Below are 20,691 nucleotides of genomic sequence, written 5' to 3' on the forward strand. Positions count from 1 at the left end.
TTTGGGTCTTGTTCCAAAACACAAGTGTTCACACAAAACTGCCAACAATTCACAAAAATCAAAAGACCCAATTATGATCATTTTTAGTTTCGAAACTGTTGTACTTAAGCATTGTTGAACGCCCCCGATCAGAGACAACAGAAACCACTACCCTTCAAGAGGTTGATGGATCAAGTCTTTTTGGTGTATATTTAGTTTTTGCATAATTTTGACAAGTCAAAAATTAGCAGCAATGAATCAGGGGCGGACTTAGGATGAAGTCGGGTGCCCCCGCCTCCTCCCCCCTCAAGGCTTTGACCTTCTCACCAACCAAAGAGTCCCCCTTACGTATTATTAAATGACATGTATTTTAGGCCTACTAACCCTGAAACTTTTCTAAGGCCCCTTTGGCACCAATATATACTATTTTTGAAGGGGAGCGCGCGCCGAAAAAACGCAATTTTTTGGTCAAAATTTCCCAAAAACGGCTTTTTTGACCGTTTTTTTTAAAATTTGCTTGCGGCGCAAATATTTGGTCACAAGAGGGTCTTTATAGTTTTTTAGGAGAGCTCGGAAAATCAATCTGGTCGACCCACCCCTCAAGAAAACCTTAGATGCCCCCCCCCTGCAATTAATCATGGCTAAATCATCGCTCTAAATTGCACCAGCGTTGAATCAGAGCCATTAAACAGGTCTAAAATTTTTTGTTTTCGGCGGTTTCTGTTTTCGTGTATTTACAGAGATTAACGTATTTCGCAACATAACGATGCATCAAGTAAATCAAAACTATCCGACAAAAATTTTTGTCAATCGTAGTTCTGACTGTAATGAGAACATCTGAAAAAAGGCGCTCGGTGTCTAAGAAAACAGCGCAAAATGCGACAAAAGCTCAAATTTCTTTTAATGACGGTAGAAATACAAAACTGCGAGGTAACCCGTTATTTCTTTCTTGAAGCTTTTGCAAAAGTGCGTTTGGAGTGCTACGCACTACATGCACATCTTCCCAATACCTTTTTTAAATATTTGCAATTGCATTTGAGGTTACAAGTTGAAAAAGCTGAGCTTCTCTACATTTACGTGGACTGTAACTTTGCGACTACTAACTAATTCAAACTCTTGCGCTCCTTGGCATTTCTCAAAAATTTGTTCGAGCAATTATGCAAAGGACAAAATTTCTCACATTAAATTCTTCTGCCAAAGCTGAATTCCTTTAATTGATCAGCTATGTTTGAATAAATTTTACAGAGCTTTGATCAAACAAAATTATATTTGTGACATTCATTAGTAGTGCGTTTCTTTTTCAAAAAAGGAGGGTTATTGGTTTGTTCGAATGTTCACTTAAGGCCACGACACCTTAAGTTTTGAAAATTGCAATATGGATTTTGACTCGGCTTTGGAAATCGCTGGATCTTTTGGTCCGGCGCAACTGATGCTGGTTATCTTCGCCGGTTTTATGTCAGCTTACAATGGATGGCACGCCTACATTGTTGTATTTGTAGGACTTGATATTGACTTCTCTTGTGCCGATGGGCCAGGAGTTTCCAAGTATCCCTTTCAAAACAACTCGGCTTTGGACAAATGTGATGAAAGCTGTCAAAAATTAATATTTGAAGACGATACCGGATCAATTTATAAAGACTACGTTTTGGTTTGTAACAACCAACAAATCCTGGCGACTGTATCGACTTCAGCATACTGGTCGGCATTTCTCATTTCAACCCTAACGTGTGGCTCCATTAGCGAAAAATTCGGCAGAAAATGGCCATCAGCAATTTTGGTTTTTCTTCAATTCTTTTCGACACTCGCCACTACGTTTGCACCAGATATCTATTCCTACATTGCGATGCGTTTCGTTTCGGGATTTTGCAGCATTTCATCTTATCTTGTAATGCTAATTCTGACAGAAAATGTGTCGAAACAATACGTGCCAAAACTAGAAATAACCAATCAGCTCATGTTTGTGATTGGACAAATCGCGTGTGTTCTAAGTGCATTCGTATTTGAGGAATCATGGCGCAAACAGTTCTTGACATTGGCACTTCCCTTAATTCCCTTTATGTTTTTCCAGGTGTTTCTCCTCCCAGAAAGTGCGAGGTGGCTTGAATCCGTTGGCCGAATAAACGAAGCGGAATATAACTTAAAATGGATTGCCAAGTACAATGGAAACCCGACCAAAGCGATTAACTTGACTAAGCCTGATTCCGAATCAAGTTTGCTTTTGCGCGAGGAGCATGAAAGCTCGAAACAAAAAGACGACTCCTTCAATCAAAAGTACCAAAAAGAGACTGGAACATCTCTCAAAATGAGCGTTTTGGATCTATTCAGAACGTTGCATAGCTGTGTTCTAACAGCCGTCAACATGTTAGCATGGTTTGCATGCAGTATGGTTTATTTCGGCCTAATTTTCAATGTGAAAAAGATTCATGGTAATCTTTATTTGAACTCACTTCTCTTGTCTTTGGTTGACGTCCCATCATGGTTCGTTTCAAAATCGATCAATAGATGGGGTCGAAAGACAGTCTTTTATATTGCCTTGTTTGTTGCATCAGCGTTTTGCGCAGGTGTTCCCTTTATAGGTGGCTCAGTTCAAATCGTGTTTGCAATGGCCGGCAAATGTCTCGCGACTGCATGTTACAGCATTCTATTCGTCCATTGTCCCGAACAGTTTCCGTCGTCGATGCGAAACGCTGGAATGTCGCTATGCTCGGCTGCCTCTAAAATTGCTTTAATTCTGACTCCTTTTGTGCTGAAAATGAACTTGGGTGGACCTTTTTCGGGAGATACGACTCCATTTGAGATCTTCTCCTTCGCTGGATGCTTTGCAGGAGTGACTGTTTGTCTGTTCGGAGTGGAGACGAAAGATAAGCCGACAGTCGAAACTATTGAAGACTACGAACATCTGGCATCTCCTCGGAGAAAAACTCTGGACGAACATGATTCACTGTAGAAGACTTTAAAAACAAAAAAAAAACACAAAAAATTGTCGCAAGGATAACTAAATACTACTATTCATGATCATAGAAAACTTTGATTTTAAAAACGATTTTTAAAAAAATAAACATTCAGGTGGAAAAAAAACAAGAAATACTGCTTGTTTTTAATGAATTTCCGCCAATCCAATGAAACTTCCGAAAGAGTGATTGTGGTGCCTTATTGAAACCTTTCTTTCGAGATTAATCTTTCATCTTTTGAATCAAAATCTTCTAACAATCTGCTCCAGTGTTCCGAAAAAAAAACAAATTGAAGATTTTGGTACTTCACAATCAATTATTAGGCACTCAATTATTAGGCACTCTTTTTGTTCCGATACCTTTTGGCTTACCTGTTTGCCCAAGTCCTTTTTTACTTAGAAATAAGCAAATGCACTCAATTAATTGAACTTTTCACACATAGAAAGCGAAACCGGGCAAACCGTTGCATAATTAAAAATTAACCTTGAAACACAGCCAACAGGCAGTTGAAAAAGAGTCAATGAACGCAATTGAACGACTAATTTTTTTTAAATCTCAACTTTCAAAAATTAAGGATAGAAATTTAAAGCACTTTGAAATTCTAGAACAATTTAAGATTGACATTTTTTTCGATAAAACTAACCTAATTTTAAAAAAAACTGGATCAATAGATAAACTTTTTATATCGCTGAAAATCTGAAATTTGAATTCGAGTTTTGAAACGAGTAACCAATCATTTTTTCAGAATTTTACACTTTCGCTGTTCAATAGTGGAGTTTGCCTTAGTTTCAAACAAATAAATTGAACAAAACTTGAAAAAATGAAAAGTCAAACCGCAAAAATAGAATTTGAGCCCGAACAAAATCTTTTCCCGAAAAAAAGCAAAAAAAAAAAATTATCGCGAATTATATAAGAGTCTGAACTGCGTTCACTGACTCTTATACAATGGCCCATCATAAGCTCAGTAAATAAATATAATGAGATGAGACTCAACTACATTTAATAAAGCACGAAAGCAAAACAATCAAATATTGTTGAAGCTTTTATTTCTTTGGATGAGTTTTGAATCCTAAGAGCATAAGAACTATTCATAAGACATGTAAAAACACGTTAAAACGACAATTTTTGACTTAAGAGAATTTAATTACAAAATAAAACAGTTGAGCCATTGAAACACCTAATAAATAAACAGATCATAATTTGCTAGTCGCACACCTTTCTATGTAACTGTTGCTTTCCGTTGATTTTTACAGGGGCTGAAAACAAATCAGTTTTTACGCGTTGAAGTTAAGAAATTCGTAAAAAAAACAAAGCTTGAAATAGCAGTATGGGGGGATTAAAAAAAGATGTTTTTGTTATAAATATTATCACAGTCACTGTTTTTGACAACAATTACAAAACTGAAAACGTTTTGGCGTGCGAAGTTTGCTTTCGCCCGTTCCAATTGAGCCTTTTAATCTATGGGGCATAAAATTTTGCACTGTGGGCAATAAATGTCGGCTCATTTAATGTGTTGCTGAATCCACAACGAGCGAAAAGATCAAAGAGATGAGCAGAAAAAATCGAAGCATTGACCTAGCATTTGGAGCTGCACTATGTTTTCATCATTTGTGTCTGGATTCCACAACATAAAAAAAGATCAAAGATAAACAGCGTTGCTGCGCATTCGACGACAACTATTTGTGTCGTAACCCCCCGACCATCCGAAAATACAGTTTGGACCGTAATGACTGTTACACTTGACTAAATTAGAAAAAAAATTGGAAAGTTGGAAAGCTTACTTTTCATTGAAACCTTAATCAATTGAATCTTGAGTTGAAAAATATTAAAATTAGGTCTTAAAAAAACTTAAATAAGGTCAATTGCGGCATCATATTAAAATTCCGTGATTGATTTTAAGTAAAAATGCACAAAAATTGTCACATATAGGGCCTTTAGCGGATAATTTTGTAAAATTTTCCCATTTTTACTTTGAACTCCTTGTCATTTTCTGTACAAACAAAAAAGTAAATAAATAATATGAAAAAACAAACACTTGCAGATTTGATTGCTTAAAATGAAAAAAAAACTATACTATTTTTTGTTGGCGACCGCCTACTCATTTTTTGTTTTTTGTTGAGTTTAAAAAAAGACAATAGTGTTCCAACGCATGGTACGCTAATTGGTACGTCCCCGCCGGCAGTAAACTGTCTTTTTAATATATTTTTAATTTAAGCTTTGTATTCAACTTAACTTCATATTTCAGCTGAAATAAACCCCCATGTTGTTTCACAATCTTAAAATGTGTCAGAATTGAACAAAAGCGATACTTTTCGGTTCTATTGAGTAGCTTCAGGATATTTTTGAACAAAGAGGCAAAGAGGAGCTACCGATCAATTATTATACAACACAAACATAGCATGGCAAGCTAGCCTAACCATCATGCAACAAAACAAAAAGTCCTACATTTCTGTTATTACACACCGAAAAAGCTATATCTACCAAAAACTTCTATGTTTGTTTCGAATGAAGTTCAATTTTAGGAAAAAACACCAAGAAAAAAAAAAGCATTTAGATTAGCCGTTACATTACCAAATTCAATAAGTGGTAACTAACCCCGATATTGCTTGGGTTGACACCCTGGAGTCGGAAAAAAACAATACTAATACAAAACTTCGAGCTAAAAGAAGGTTTCGAATTTCTTTTTAGGCCAATCAAACGCACAAGCGCATAAATTTGTTCGTCGCTTTTCAAATGATAAAAAATTAGACGACTAAGCTGATAACAAACTAGAACCGTTTAATGCGAATGAATATTTTAAGCGGTTATAAAAAAAATAAGAAAACAAGAATAACCCGAAATTGGAGCTGGTAAATCTTAAACAACATTAAAAAATGTCCAGAAGACGGACTGGGACAAAACATCCTCAGCTATTTGCGTCCCAAATTTTTCCATTTTAAATGGCGATATTCTTTCCAGCTCGTGAGGGCAATAAAAGTGGTTCAAAAAAATCGGGCAATGTCAATTTTCGGACTATTTTGTCTAAGGCGCAGTTGTTCAGGACAAAAATTTTCATGCACTCAATTTCCAGCTGAATGTCTATTTAAAACCTAACGGGACCGTACGGATGCATTCATTCATAGGCAAGTCCAAGCTACTCTCAGCATTTCGCATATTTTCTGCAAAAAAAATATTTGAAGCAATCAGAGTTTGCTCGATTTACGATTTCAGATTTTTAACTTACTCTCTCGAGTTTTTTTGGAACTTACACAACAACACGGTTCCTTTCAATGGTAACGTGAAGAATTGAGTACCTGCGCCAAAACGATACTACTTACATCAGAACGCGAAGAGCTCGAATTTCTACTGCAAAATCCAAATTGTGCCAGTCCTTCTTCTCTGTAAGAATCCATAATTGAAGGTTCATTTAGAGTCGCCAAATGGGGAATACACATGACAGCTCCTCCGAGCGATAAAACGAGCAGACTCACTCCCAGTATTCTGGGCTGAGATGTCCTTCCGCCGTAATAGGAGAGAGGGATGACAGCGAGAACTGCTGAGCTCGTTTCGAGGGAATTTTTTGGCTTTGAATTATCCTAGAAGCTTCATTCAAAATCTCTCCGTTTTAGAGCATCTATTTTTGTATTAATTTGATTGCTTTTAGCATGCATGTCTTATTTAGGGCCTTCAATAATTTAAATTTTTAAAATATTTAAAATTGTTTTATGAACAAATGAAGTGAGGTGGGTTTCTCACTCCAATAAATACAAGTAGCAGGGTTGCAAACTGATTTGAGATCAGTACCCTTAGCCATTTGACGAATTACTTCAATTCAGGTAGATTATAGGAATGGGATATATAGAATTGATCGCTTACATACTTTCTTCAAAATCAAAATTTTCCCTGAGATATCAAAGGATACAGAGATAAAAGACACTGTCTTCGAGCCAACTCCAAATCTTCTCTCTATGGAAGATAATGAAGCATTCACAAACCCATTGACCAAGGCGCCTTGGAAAAAACCAGCGATTGATATAAACGTGAGGAAACATAATGGTTTGTTGAGGCATTGCAAAAAATTTGGACGCCATTTCAGGCAACCGTATGAATAGGCAATTTCATTCATTTTCGTACGAGCTTTTTTGTTCACTAACTTCCGAGTATAAAGTCAGATTAAATCATGAACAAAAACTTACCTTCAGCTCATGCACTAGTGGACAAAATTTAACGCAAATTCTGGTTTTTTCTTTGCAAAATGACTAATTTTAAGGACCATTTTTAACACAATTTGATAAATTTACCAAAATTTTTACATCGATCAATTACAAGTGATCTGAACTACCCTCTATGAAAGTAGCAATTTTTAATTTGAAGTGCTTACAATTTTTCCGGGTCTGAAAATGCCAATTTTTACCATTTGTAATAAGTTTTCTATGGGAATGAACACTTTTTCGAATAAGTGTAAAAGACAAATTTGATGATGCGACGTGAAACTTTTTTTTATTAAACGAGAAACTTGTGTTATTCAGTGTGACAACTTTCCTCAAGTCTGCTGTTTCTTATAAGGTCCAAATGGTAAAAATTGGCTTTTTCAGACCCGGAAAATATTGGAAAGATTAAATCAAAAATTGAGACTTTCAGAGATGATCATTTGAAGTCGGTCGATGTAAAATTTTTTGTAAAATTTCAATTAACTATTGTCGAAAGTGGTCTTCGAAATTAGGCATTTTAGAAAGTTAAATGGTAAAGTTGCGTTTAATTTTGTCCACTAGTGTTTTTTTCTTGAATGCTAAAATGTTCGAAAAAGATTCAATCAAAGACTCAATTCTTAGTTTCGCAGATGCTCAACTATTCGATGATTAATAGCACTTTGTTAGCTTCAAAAATTATTATTAAATCAAAATAACACAGCAATAAGGCATTTGCTCCTTAGAATATGTAAACGGGAGATAATTCCCATATTCCTTCCAATCAGGATATCATGAATCAGCTGGATCTAACTGTACTCTGTAGGATAACGGTGCGGCTCTGTACATATGTTTCAATTAATAAGTCACTTTTCAAAAATTAGGTTGGTTTTAACTTTAATTTGAAAAATATCCAACAGATAGTTGAAAAAGAGTCAATGAGCGCAAGTAAACAAAATGCAGACTTCAAAATCAAAGAAAAAATTGATGGCCCTAAAGCTCTTCAATTTCTAGAACAATTTATGATTGACGCTTGTTTATAAAATTAACCCAAAGTGACAAAAACTGAATCAATACGTAAATTTTTCATTAGGCTGGGAAATCTGAAAATTAAAATCTATCTTTGAAATCAGAAGTCGATGCCGTTTTTTATGACCTTTACACCTTTTCTGGTCAAAAGTGGATTTTGCCTTCCTTTCAACAAAGGAAATGAACTGAACTGAAAAAAAAAAAAAAGCAAACCGCGAAAAAGACTTTACCTGAAAAACATTATCATCACGACCTTAATATGAGTCTGAACTAATTCGAAGAAATTTACCAAAATTTTTCTGGAATTTTGCGCCAAAAAACTAAGAAATTACGGGAATTTCTTTTATGCCGGAAAATTTTATCACAGAATACGAGACGGGTGTTATACCAGCTATTCGAAAAACTTTCTTTGTTTCGCAACATTCTGGTTGTTGGTTTCACTATTCCCAGTGCATTTTGCGAAAAATTCAGGAATTTGGATTATATACTCTTGATAAGAACGATCAAAAGTTTCAAAATTTTTTTAGAAAAGTTTATAGATAGCCGTTCTTGCCAATCGGCGAACTCACTATGATGCTAGCAACTTATCAGGAGAAGTTCAAGAAGAAATCAACATAAACGAAAATTTTTGACTATTTATGGAATTTTTGGACCAATTCTTAGGGAAATGTGGAACGTTTTCGATCGACCTGTCGACATTAGAATAACAACGTTTGCGAAGGATGGAATTCAGGCGGGAATAAAACTGTGGGCAAGTTTCGACCAAATTTTTGGAAAGTTGAAAAAATTATCAAATGAGGAATTGCTGTCTCGTCTACAAATATGACGTGCGAACCGAGGGGAGTGCCCGCCTTTGAAAAAACGAAAGTTTTTAGGTCCGGATTGGAAAATTTTGAGGCTTAAATGCTTATACCTCGGCGGAAATTTTTCAGAATTCGAGTATTGCGACGGTATAGCCCTGATATGTCGAAAAACTCAATGAAAAACTCAGTTTGTTGGACTCATTTTATGTTAAATTTGTTACTTCCGCTGATTTTTGTTAATATGCTTTGATAAATATGCTGTGAATTGATAAAATTCAAAACTCTGCGTTTTTGAGCCTTTTTATTTGAATAAATAATGAAGCTTTCTGATTGGTCAATTTTTGAGTCTGCTTAAAAACCGGTCTGCTGAAATCCCTAGCACCGTAATTGCCATTTCTCCAGTGAACAATTTTACCACCAGATGAGCAATTTTATTTGCGAGTTTTCTCGGAAAAATGTAGGGTCATAATAACACACTATGCTCGCTAGCAAGGTTATACAACAATCTTTTCAATGGTTCAAGCGATAATTCGCTTAGCAAGTCCACCCCACTGGTACGTTTGAGATCATCAAAATCTAGCATCACCAACGCAGCAAAGTTGCTTCGACAAACAGATTTTGCAGATAAACTACACCCTTACGCATGTTGGAGTTGAAAGACAAATAAAAAGAAAAAAATGAATGTAATTTATAAAGTAATTTAACCTCTCCTACTGGAATTTTCCAATATTTTTTCCAAATTTTAATTCTAAAAACTTGCATTTTCTGAATATTGCAGACAGATGAATCAAGTTTATATTATTGGATTTGCATTTCTCTGCTCTAACGTTTCGAGTTATAAGTTTTGAAATAGCAAAAAACGTCTTATATCGGAAATAGTTTGAGCGATCATACGTCTGTAGGTGATAGTTATAACTACTCGGAATACGCCGACATCACCCTACCAAAGAGCCAACAATTTCGAATTTTTTCGAAGTAGTGTCTTGGAGAATTCGCATTCATGAAAAGAAAAAACCGGCAATCTCGGAAACTAAAAGGTGCTGAGCAGTTACATTTCAAGTTCAGATATAAAACTTCTGAGAGTACCTTGACAGCACCTAACCATGAAGTTTTTTACATCTAAATTATTGAACCTTATGAAGTTAATTATATCTAATTTTTCTAAAACGATTTTAAAAAAGCTTGAAAAACGTCATATCTGGCAGAAAAAAGTTTTGAGCTTTCATACTTGGAGGCAGAATTTGCACCTTCTGAGAGTACCCTGACAGCGCCCCACATTGAGGCTGGTAGTTTTGAAGATTGCGAAGTTTTTGAAAATATCACGAAAATTGTCATATCTAGGAAACTAAAAGCATTTGAGACACCAGATTTGGAGACCAAATTGCGACCCTGAGAGAACTCTGACAGCTTCCAACTGTAGAATTGTCAAATTCACTACTTTCAAAGCTAAGTTTTGTGTCATTTCTCACACACTAAGAGAATACGGGCAGCCATATTTGAAGGCAAGAGGTGCAACTCTGGGGATTATCCTGACAGCCCTCCACAATAGGGTTGGATATTTCATATTTTCAGAAGTTTGAGAAACACAATTTTAAAAAATAACAAATTCAGAAACAACGTCGTATATCGTAAGCTAAAAAATTTTGAGTATTGATAATTAGAGGCCAATTTTGCAACCTTTAGAAAAACCTTGACATCGCTTTACCATGGATTGTTAACTTCAAATTTGGTGAAAAACGCTGAAACAAAAAACGTGTATGCATAGATGGATGATTGTATAGATTGATTCATCAGATTTTTATACTACCCAGACTGGCCGTGCCCCTCATCACCCTGCCGTGTCTTGCCTTGCGCTGCCCCGCCTCGCTCTACCATGCCTTGCCTTACAACTTTTCGCCCTGTCCTGCACTGCCCCTCCACGCCTTGCCCTGAGCTTCCCTACATTGCCATGCCCATCCTAGCCCTGCTCTGCCTAACCTTGCCTTGTAAATATTGTACCCAAAGACTTTAAGAAAACAGCAGTTTTATACCTTCTAGAAAATAACAACTTTACCGATGTTTGGCTGTCCGGTGAGAACACATAATAGTATAGAAAATGCTATACTAATATAAACTCTATTGTTCAATACTCTTTTCAATTCTGTTTTTGTTCAAACCTTAACCGAAATGCCTTTTTAACGTAAGATTTGAATCAAATTTCAACTAAATGACTGAACCTAAACAAAAAATCCAAATTTCTGATCTTCTAGTTTTTTAACCAATTTTTATTCAAACTGAAACAAAAAGGTGTACCAACGAGTCTTGTTTTTTTTTAGTAAAACAGTTCAAATCCAGACGCAATATTTCCAAACGATAATTCCCTCAACCAGGATGCTTTGACGCCGCAATTACCGCGAGACAAAAATACTTCGTAGAAATTTTTAAGAAATTGTGCAGTGGCAAACAAATTCACCGATCATGAACCCAAAAGAAACGTTTAGACAATCCCGAAAACACCCGTGGAAAAAACTTACACAATAGAACAAACTTTTTAGAATTTGATCAAATTTTTTCACTCTATCTTTAAATTTGAAAGTAAAATAGTTTTGATTAATTAAATTCTTACCAAAATAACATCGGATTACTACCCTTGGTCTGGACAGACAATTTCTCACAGACTCTCTTTTTCAATCCTTCCTTCAACATCTTCCCGCAAATTTTGTATGGAAGAAATGAAAAAGATTCATAAAATAGAAATCCCCCCGTCTTGGTATAATTTAACAATAGAAGAACAGTTGTGTCTGTGACCTATAAACTTTTCATTTAAATTATCCTTTTGAATTTATCCGTGAGTATAAATATGAGTATAACTACTCTAGGACCAGATCGATGATAAAACTAGAACTGAGACTAATACTTTAGTAACTACCTGGAACAAAACGTTCTATCAACGAGCATTTTTTCTTTTCAAATGCAAATGCGATATTTCCAAATGCCACACAACAATTATAGCCAGACACGAAAGATCTTCGAAGAAATCAATGACAGATTTTGCAGAGGCCAATAAATTCAGCGGACATAAACCCAAAGAACCGTGTAAATAATCCGGAAAATACTAGTGAAAAAAAATCAGAAACCAAAAAAAAGATGATTCAGTGAAAAAAAAATCAGAAACCAAAAAAAAGATGATTCAGTGCATCGGAGAATCTCAGCACGAAGTTAATTTTTAATGGTTTTTTTCTTCTAAATTTTTTGAGAGTAATTTAGCCGTTTTAACAGCGTGGCCCGCTAGCTATTCATGCCTTTATCAAAGTTTTTATTCAAGCTAATAACAGAGTTACACGAATATCAACGAAACTACTTCCACCATTCTATGACGAGCAGATGACAAAATCAAAACCGAAAACTTCAAAACAGCAAATTACTGCACGTGATAAAAAGCACTTGATATTGATTCAGAAGGTTAAAAACTTGCACTGTTTAAAAGGACAGCAGTTTTTTACAGGTTTGTTTTACAATAAAAATCATTTAAACCTCACAAACTGCCAAATTTAAATCACAAACACAAGTTCAAAAATTGTAGTTTCCACAAAAAACAGTGATTTTCCACAATAACAAAACCGTGACAACGCTTTATTTTATACTTCTTTGCTAAATCTATGGAGATTAGTTCATCTTGTCAATTTCTTTGTAGCTTTCATTTAAACAGGAATATTTTTCATCGTTCAATTTTTCACAATCTACGTAAGCTTTTCCTAGCTTTTTTCGAACAGAGACTGAGGCTGGACGAATTAGATTTGGTTTTGCACAGGTTTGTTCCACCTGAGTCGGTAGTCATTGCATTGCCCTCTGAGCCAGTTGAATTGAGACTTCTCGAACTGCTTCTGAACTTGGAAGGAGACACAAAGTCATCCAACACAACCTAGAGAGAATCAAAAACATCCTACTGTCCTAGATTGAATTTATATAAAAAAAAAACAAATTACATGCGGTTTTACAAGATTATTCGATGGCGTTCAACAATGCCAAATTAAAAAAGAGTTTAACACTGTCAAAAAAGAGGATTTTGAGAACTGTCGAACAAAATTTTTTTTTTCGGCACTATTGAACGCGCCTGGAGTACAAAAAGGCCGAAGTACAACAGCGTCGTAAAAAATTGTTGTGTTGTTGAACAGTGCCAAAAATCATCAATTTTCGGCAACTGTTAAACAATTTTTCATTTTCGGCACTGTTGCCTTTCGGCAGTGTTGAACTGCCCCCATTGTACATGAGAATCATCTATATATACTCACATACAAATTAGTTGCTCATCGATTCTCTTTCTAAATATACGGGGGGAGTAAAAAAAAAGAGGGAGTAAATTCAAATATAAACAGGAGTTCGGAAGTGAAAAACATAGACAACAGACCGTTAAAAAAACTTTCAGTGAACTCAGGAAAACAGAAAAACAACCCTTTAAAGCTCTTTAAATTTCAAGAATATTTTATTATTGACACTTTTTTTGCAAAAAAAAAATCGAATTTGAGAAAATTGGATGAAGAACTTTTTTCCACTGTGAAATCTAGAAACCCGAAACTAAAAATCGTTCAAACTTTTTGCGCCGTTTCAATTTTTTAACTAGAGCGTAATTTGCCTCCTTTTAGGAAGCGGATTTAAATTGAAGTAAAAAAGGATAGCCGGTTGCAGTGCAAGTAGCACAGAATGTTCCGACCACATTCATATAAAAAACACAAAGAAGGTTTTTTTTTCTCTTCATATTGGTGTCATTTCTTGTGCGTGTTGGGATGAGAGAAGTATACACATGCGTAGAAAATTAGGCATAATCGAAAACGGTTGTCTTCGAAGTAAGAACAAATAAAAAATAAGAAAAAAAATAAAATCGTTTCTAGCTTTTTTGCACAGACATTTTTTATTGGCAAGGAAGCGCTAAATGAAGCTTCCAAAACAAATCTATTTAATCTATTTTTTCAACTAAAAGACCAGTATCCATATAAAGAACGTTATTCGATCGCTGTAACCGATCGAAATAATTAAACTCAAAAACGTTTAACCGGTTTTTCTCGACCTGGGACAACTTTTTGAAAAAGTTTTCAAGTCGTTCATTAAATCAAGACTGATAGGGCTTCAATATGATATCACCCGACCCATTCCAATGATTATTTGCGGTACCTGAGTTTGAGTGGAGAACAAAAACTAAAACACCTGAATACCAAGTTCCTCCTCGTTTTCAATGGTCAGAACATTGAAAAATCAAACTCAACTTGATGCATGGAATGAAATACTCATCCGAAATAGTTTTGAACAAATTTAAAGATTTCTTCCTGAAACAAAAAAAAAACTGCAAAACCTCAAGCAGTGTCTGAACGCTGTTTATCACGTTTAAAAATTGCTGTTCAAAAAATTTAGAACTTAATTGAAATGTGCCATAAAATGAGAAAAACCAATGAGATGACCAGTCTTAGTAGTGACGCATACATCCAGTTTTTGACGGATGTTCTAGATAAGCCTGGAAACCTAACTAATAAATGCTAGAGAATATGAACACAGATCTTGTGGAATGAGCAGAACTTACCACCTGTCGACAACGATCAGCACCATGATAGGGTGAGTCACACTTGTTGCAAAAATGATAGCCACACATCTCACCCTCGCATTTACCCTCATCTTTAATTGCCAACACAATCGCCCGGCCACAACACGAAGGACACTTGACCACTTTATCCTCTCTAGAAGCTCGAGAATCCCTCGCGAAAACAGCCCATGTGGATACACTCGAAGTGCTTGCAGATGACTGATTCAGCGAACGATTTGAATTTTTTCCTTCTTTTTCATTGCTAGTAGAACACTCGTTTAAGTTCGTGTTCGAAAGCGAAGATGGTTTTAGAAAATAATCCGATAGTCTTCCAGATCTATCCGCGTCGTTCGTTTCTGAAAAGCTGCGCAGTGAACTTGAACTTTGATTCAAGTTCAATTTCATTTTCATTTTTCCACTCATAGGAAATGGAGAAGTGTTTTCAATGTCCTCATGATAAGCGGACATTTTCATCTTCTCCGATATTATCTCACGCTCAAAAATTACCTTTCTTCCCAACACTTCAGTTATCACAGCATTGTACCATTTTGAGTTCACAAGTGCGCAATTAAACAAATCTTCGTTTGACAGGTACTGCAAAACTATGTTTTCCAACCCACCGCGCAGCGAAAACTCGTGAACAAAATCAATATGTGACATTCCTACACGTGAACACTTCAGTGCTTTGAGCTTCCCGTCAGCATTCAAATTTTCTTCTAAAATATTATTTATCAGAGCTTGTTGGCCTTTCTTTTGTGGCGAGCAGGCTAACGGCAGCCTGAATAGAGTGTTCGTCTTTCCGAGTAGTCGGTTAAATGTAGTAGGCTTCGTAAATCCCTCGCATGAAGGCAACTGTGTTTCGACTGATTGGTCTGTCGGCTGTAGGAACAGTACTCGTTTCGCTTTCTGTGTCTCTAATGGTGTACTTTGTTTCAATGCTTCTGGACTGGTGTTGCTGCTTGACACCAAATTTAGATGCGATCCTAAATTAGCTTTCTTCTGAGCTGGCGAAGATCTAGGCGACATACGGCTAAATGACGCCAAGAGGTAATGCATCGCATTCTTGCCTCCACTCTTCATTGGACTTTTCCCGTTCAGAGCGAAATCATTATTCTCATATTTGGACGGCGTCTTGTTAATCAAGTCATACTTTCGTTTGGAGTCGTTCGAAATGAAGCTTTCGGATAATTGTTCAGATAGAGACTCGGAGAAATTGCTGTTCTGTGTTTGGTATCCACTTTCATTGCTACTTTGATAGCTGAGTGTCATTTTATCATCGGGCGAATTTCGAGAATCTTTGTTTATATTAATATTTTTCTCTATATTATCTGGTTCCATGATCTCATGCAAGACGATCTCGACTCATTGCAAGCCTGAAAAGTCATATCAGCTTTTAAAGCTAAATTATTGGCTATTTTGGCACAACGAATTCGAGACAAAAATCATTCGATTTTGCTCACTATTTTACCCCTATTTCGATTTTCAGAAACTCAACTTTGGCTGCCACATTTTCGGCCACACTTTAAAATAATTTTCAGATAATATATTTAATCGAAATTCCTAATGTATGTAATATATAAATACGAGTAATAAAGATACGAACGCGATCCAAATTTAATTGTTCCGACTTTCGAAGAAAACGAAATATTTATGCTTGAATAGTCAGTCAATTTTCGGCGATCGAAATAGTTTTTGACAAAATTTTTTTTATACCCCCTTGAAAAAATTGACTCCCTGAAATCAAACATAAAGAGATTTTTTACCTCGGATCATTTTTTGCTAAGTTCTGGGATTTGAAAATTGCCAATCTAACCATGCTCTGGACTAATTTAGGCGCTCGTTGAAAATTTTATTCATAATGCTGAAAACGCAACGCGAATTAGTTAGGCGTAGCGAATTATCCCGCACAACAAAATTGTTCCAAATTCAAATGAGGCTACCTAAGCGGTCATATTAATTTCGTACGACTCAAAACTTTACACTTGATCTTTGATTTTGTCCAAAATCGATAGTTTTTCTTTATTTTTTTTCCCAAAAACTATTCTATATGAATTAAAGGGGCAGTCGGAACATTCAGGGCTTTGCCCTGATACACGACCAGTCTTGTTGCAGTTAAGGCAAGCTAACTAGTCTTATTAACTCCCTATACGACTCAAATTTTCACCCTTGAATCTGATATCATCAACCTAAAATTCTTAGTTTGTCAATACTTCATTAACCAAAAACTATTCGAGACCATTTAATAGGCAGTTGGAACATTCAGGGCTTTGCCCTGATACGAACAGTCTTCTTTTACTTATAATAAACATATACATATCTCCTGAAGTACATATCTCCGTAAAAGAGGAAAGTCCTATCGCTAAGCGATAGATGACACAAAAAGTTACTAACTATGAAATTTGATTCTTTCTCTGTACTTGGGAAAAAAAAATCAAGAACGCTCGCTCCAGAAAAAAAAACTTGTCCAAATCCTTACGTCATTTCAGTTTAAAATGAGATATTCGATGAAATTGGGATGCATATTTTTGCGCATGCTCCAGGGATTTATTCTAGATCCACTTTTTTATACATTTGGGTTCCTTTACTCATTTCTTGGCTAGAAAACATTTACAATGAAGAAAACATTTACAATGAAGAAAACATTTGCATCGTCATGAAGAAAAAGCTCAGCTTTAAAATCAGACGATCATCAAACTAAATCACAGAAACTATTTGTGAGAAAAAGACAAATTATATCTGGTGGTTGCATAAGGATGTTCACACAGCGCAGACTGTATAAGAATAGAAGAACGAAAAAAGTCATACAAACAGAGGTCACACCAAACTTCGCACATCTTGCGACACAGTTAATTATGAGAAACTAGCGCATGACTCTCATATCCGGTGCTTTGAATAGATTGTTGAACGTAACAAGAGCTTCCTAAATTTTATACAAAAAACAACGAAGTTTAATGCAACCATCTAACTAAACTCTGACCATTCATCAGGGTTTTCTATTTCATTTATTGAACGATTTATACAGTCAACTTCTGCGTTATTTTAAACAAAAATTGTCATACCTCTGATACTACTGAGCTTCAAAAATATCAAAAAGGGCACAAAAATGACTCTTTTAAGGTCGACAGTATGAAGCGGATTTACAAAAGTTTTCACGCCAATCAATTTTCTTTTGAAGAAAGTCTTTATTTTACTGAAAAACTTATGAATTTAAAGTGTTACCTTATAAAATAAAATTGAGAAGCTCATATAGACGCCAAATTTGCCAGCCATAAGAGTATCCTGACAACACCCCCACAATGGGGTTGAGAATTTTATGTTTAAGCTTTTTGAGAACATTTTGAAAAAAAAAACGTAAGTCAAATCTCGAAAATAAACACAGTGAGCAGTCACAATTGGATAGCGCATCTGTAGCTCCTGGCAGTAACATGGCACCCATGACCCATGTCAACCCACTATAAGATCAAGAACTTCAAATTTCGATTTGGGTAATCTTTTTGATCTAATCTTTTTTTAATTTTGGAAATATTCTAAAGACCACATATCTCTGAAAAACAAAAATATTTGAGCAATCAAACTTGGAAACCACTCCAGAAAACCTTAAAACCATTATGAAAAAACCGCATTCAAGTGTCGAAAAATTTCATTCTGAGAAGTTTTTTCAATCTAAGTTATTGAAAATTTTTGATAAAACCATAAAAAAGCCATATCCCGGGAACCAAAAAAATTTGAGCAGTGATACTCGGAGGTCAGATTTGAATTTCAGTAGTTTACCCTGACAGCAACTTACCATAGAGTTAGTTTTTGAAAAAAAATTGAAAAAGAAAAAAACGCCATATCTTGGAAACCAAAAAGATTTGAGCAATATTTTTTGGAGGCTGGATTTGTAACTCTCGTGTGCCCTGAAACCATCCCACCATAGAGTAGAAAACTTCATGTTTTTTTGAATATTTTCGAATCAAATTTTTTTGTAAAAAAAAGATAAATCATTTTAAAAACCGGCATATCTCGAAAAAGAGAAGGATTTGCGCAGTAATATTTGGATGCCAGATTAGCAAGCGCTGAATGTACCTGACACTGACAACATGTTTTCATTGGTTTGAGATTTTCAATTATTTCAAATAAACACTAAGACGAAAAGCCCAAAAAGTCTGCATTCAGAAAAAGGAAAAACTGGACAGTTAAAACATTCAAGCTTTAACAGATGTATGGTTAGATTCAAAGATGACCTTGGAAACTTAAAACTATGAATTTAAACGATATGAATCGTAGCAAAATTTTGGCATTTTCGAAACATGTCAGGACAACGACTTCAGAAACATATGACAAGTGAAAAGCCAATTAAATAATGTACAGATATATAGATTTGCAAAATTACGACAAATCAAAAACCATAATTGTGACAGAAAAAAACAGCGGCCAATTTGATTCTTCAATCGAGAAGTTATTGGCTAAAATGATTCAAAGCAAAAAAATGCGAACTTTTTTGGGAAAACAGAAAATAAATATTTTTCCCTTATACCCTCCTCGCATATAAAAATGAAATACAAAAGGTATAAGGTGTAAAAACCTAAATATAGGTGTAAAAACCAAAGCAGTCCGAGCTGCTTTAAAAGAGTTTACGCATCAACGTATTTTGCCTACCACACGACTTAAGTCAGCGGATAAACTTCATCCTACTAAAACGACAGCCAATGAAAGTGAGCACAAATATAACAGAGGCGTTTGATCGAGGAATTGCCTTTTGAGAAACACAGTTTTGATGAGAGAACTTCAGAAGAATTTCTATGCGCACGAGCGGTTGACACTACTCGGGCAATCAGATTACCAGAAACAAAAGGTCAAACATTTTTCAAAACATTACGAGGCCAAACTGAGCATTTTATGAATTGAAAGCGGATTCCGCAACAAGGACGCTCCCTTTGTTCTTATATTGTTCTTTCGTTTTCTTTGATCGTTCCGACAAAATTTTAACAGGTTTAAAGAATTGTCTCTGGAATCCAGGAACATACGGACACAAAATTGTGCGGCTATCCAGTGCACAGTTTGCCCCAATCATTTTTGGAAAGTTTCGAATGACTTTCGCACACAGAAGTGCTTACTTGTGAAACGGAAATTTTGAAAGCAATGCAATAACAATTGGTTCAGCCGATAAAAATTTCATAGAAATATAATTTAAAGAACCTCACCAATTCAAAAAACTTTCATTGAACCTTAAAAGAGTTTCATTTTCGCAAAAACAGAGCTCCAAACCTTTTACTATACAATTTAAACGTAGAAAGTGCGGCGGAGGCCACTAGGCTGAAAAAAATGTGGAAGAATTATGAACACTCAGAAACACAAATGCAAAATTTTCAAAAAATCAATTATTTATCTGAATAAAAATCTCAACAGGCCAAGCTGAGCTTCGCACCACTTGCGCTACACCTGAAGAAGTCGCTAAGTCGGCAAAAAATCGAAAATGTAGGTAAAATTAGATCGAGCAAAATGAGTACGGCTAGTTTTGAACCAAAACGATGTACAGACAATGAAATGTGAAATCAGCATCGAAAGAAAACTTATCCAAGAGGTTACAAAGCCCAAAACACCTCAGCAAAAAGCCTTCAAGCCGAAAAAATCAATGAGTCAAGATGTATAGAAAGTCCTCTTCCTGCTCAAAACTTATAAGCCCGCTCTTCCTCAAAAACGCCAATAAAAAATTTAATTAATTGTCAAATGGAACAACAGGAAGCCAATAAAAAATTCAAAAAAACTAGCCTTCAGAACACAGACAAATTTTCGAAAACTTTGTCGTTCTTTGTTTTTTAGGTCAAACAAATTGATTTTCCGAGCTCTCCCAAAGCAGCAAGTTTTGGCAAAATTTTTAGTGCCGCAATCAAAGTTTTGAGAAAAAAAACAGGCAAAAAAAAAACGTTTTTAGACACTTTTTGGAAACATTTGCATATATTGGTGCCAAAGGAGCATTTAGAAATTTTTTGAGTCCTTCATCATAAAAAGATATCTAAAAATAAAACAAAATGGGACACTCTGGTATGGCACGGGGTTGAATCAGCCCCCTTCCTAAATCTGCCCCTGGATGTGGCAAGTAAGCCGACAAAGCATACGCAGACAAATAATCAGCCGACAAAGTTTTTTGAAATGGAATATTTCCTGTTGAAAAAAAAGTCATGCCAGATTAGAACTTAGCACCTTTGCCGTCTGAAGCATTTTCGTTA

The 20,691-nt window shown here is 35.5% G+C and overlaps 2 protein-coding genes across 2 annotated transcripts; one reads left to right on the forward strand and one right to left on the reverse strand.

Moving 5' to 3' along the window:
• Window positions 1–1,243: 1,243 nt before the first annotated feature.
• LOC134839357 (solute carrier family 22 member 15-like) lies at window positions 1,244–3,066 on the forward strand. The gene has a single exon (XM_063854877.1). The coding sequence runs from the start codon at window positions 1,355–1,357 to the stop codon at window positions 2,924–2,926; it is 1,572 nt and encodes a 523-aa protein (XP_063710947.1). The 5' UTR covers window positions 1,244–1,354; the 3' UTR covers window positions 2,927–3,066.
• Window positions 3,067–12,179: 9,113 nt separating this feature from the next.
• Window positions 12,180–15,848, reverse strand: LOC134839546 (uncharacterized). The gene is made up of 2 exons (XM_063855137.1): window positions 14,480–15,848; window positions 12,180–12,829 (listed from the first exon to the last, which is right to left on the reverse strand). The coding sequence occupies exons 1-2, from the start codon at window positions 15,815–15,817 to the stop codon at window positions 12,641–12,643; spliced, it is 1,527 nt and encodes a 508-aa protein (XP_063711207.1). The 5' UTR covers window positions 15,818–15,848; the 3' UTR covers window positions 12,180–12,640.
• Between the last annotated feature and the right edge of the window lie 4,843 nt (window positions 15,849–20,691).

The sequence above is a fragment of the Symsagittifera roscoffensis genome, chromosome 2, assembly GCF_963678635.1.
Source record: "Symsagittifera roscoffensis chromosome 2, txSymRosc1.1, whole genome shotgun sequence".
NCBI lineage: Eukaryota > Metazoa > Xenacoelomorpha > Acoela > Convolutidae > Symsagittifera > Symsagittifera roscoffensis.

Excerpts from the sequence above, each read along its gene's own strand:
- LOC134839546 (XM_063855137.1), bottom strand. The coding sequence starts at position 15,817 with ATGGAACCAGATAATATAGAGAAAAATATTAATATAAACAAAGATTCT. Across the intron at positions 12,830-14,479 it reads CTGATCGTTGTCGACAGGTG|GTTGTGTTGGATGACTTTGT; the intron begins GTAAGTTCTGCT and ends GATTCTCTCTAG.
- LOC134839357 (XM_063854877.1), top strand. The coding sequence starts at position 1,355 with ATGGATTTTGACTCGGCTTTGGAAATCGCTGGATCTTTTGGTCCGGCG.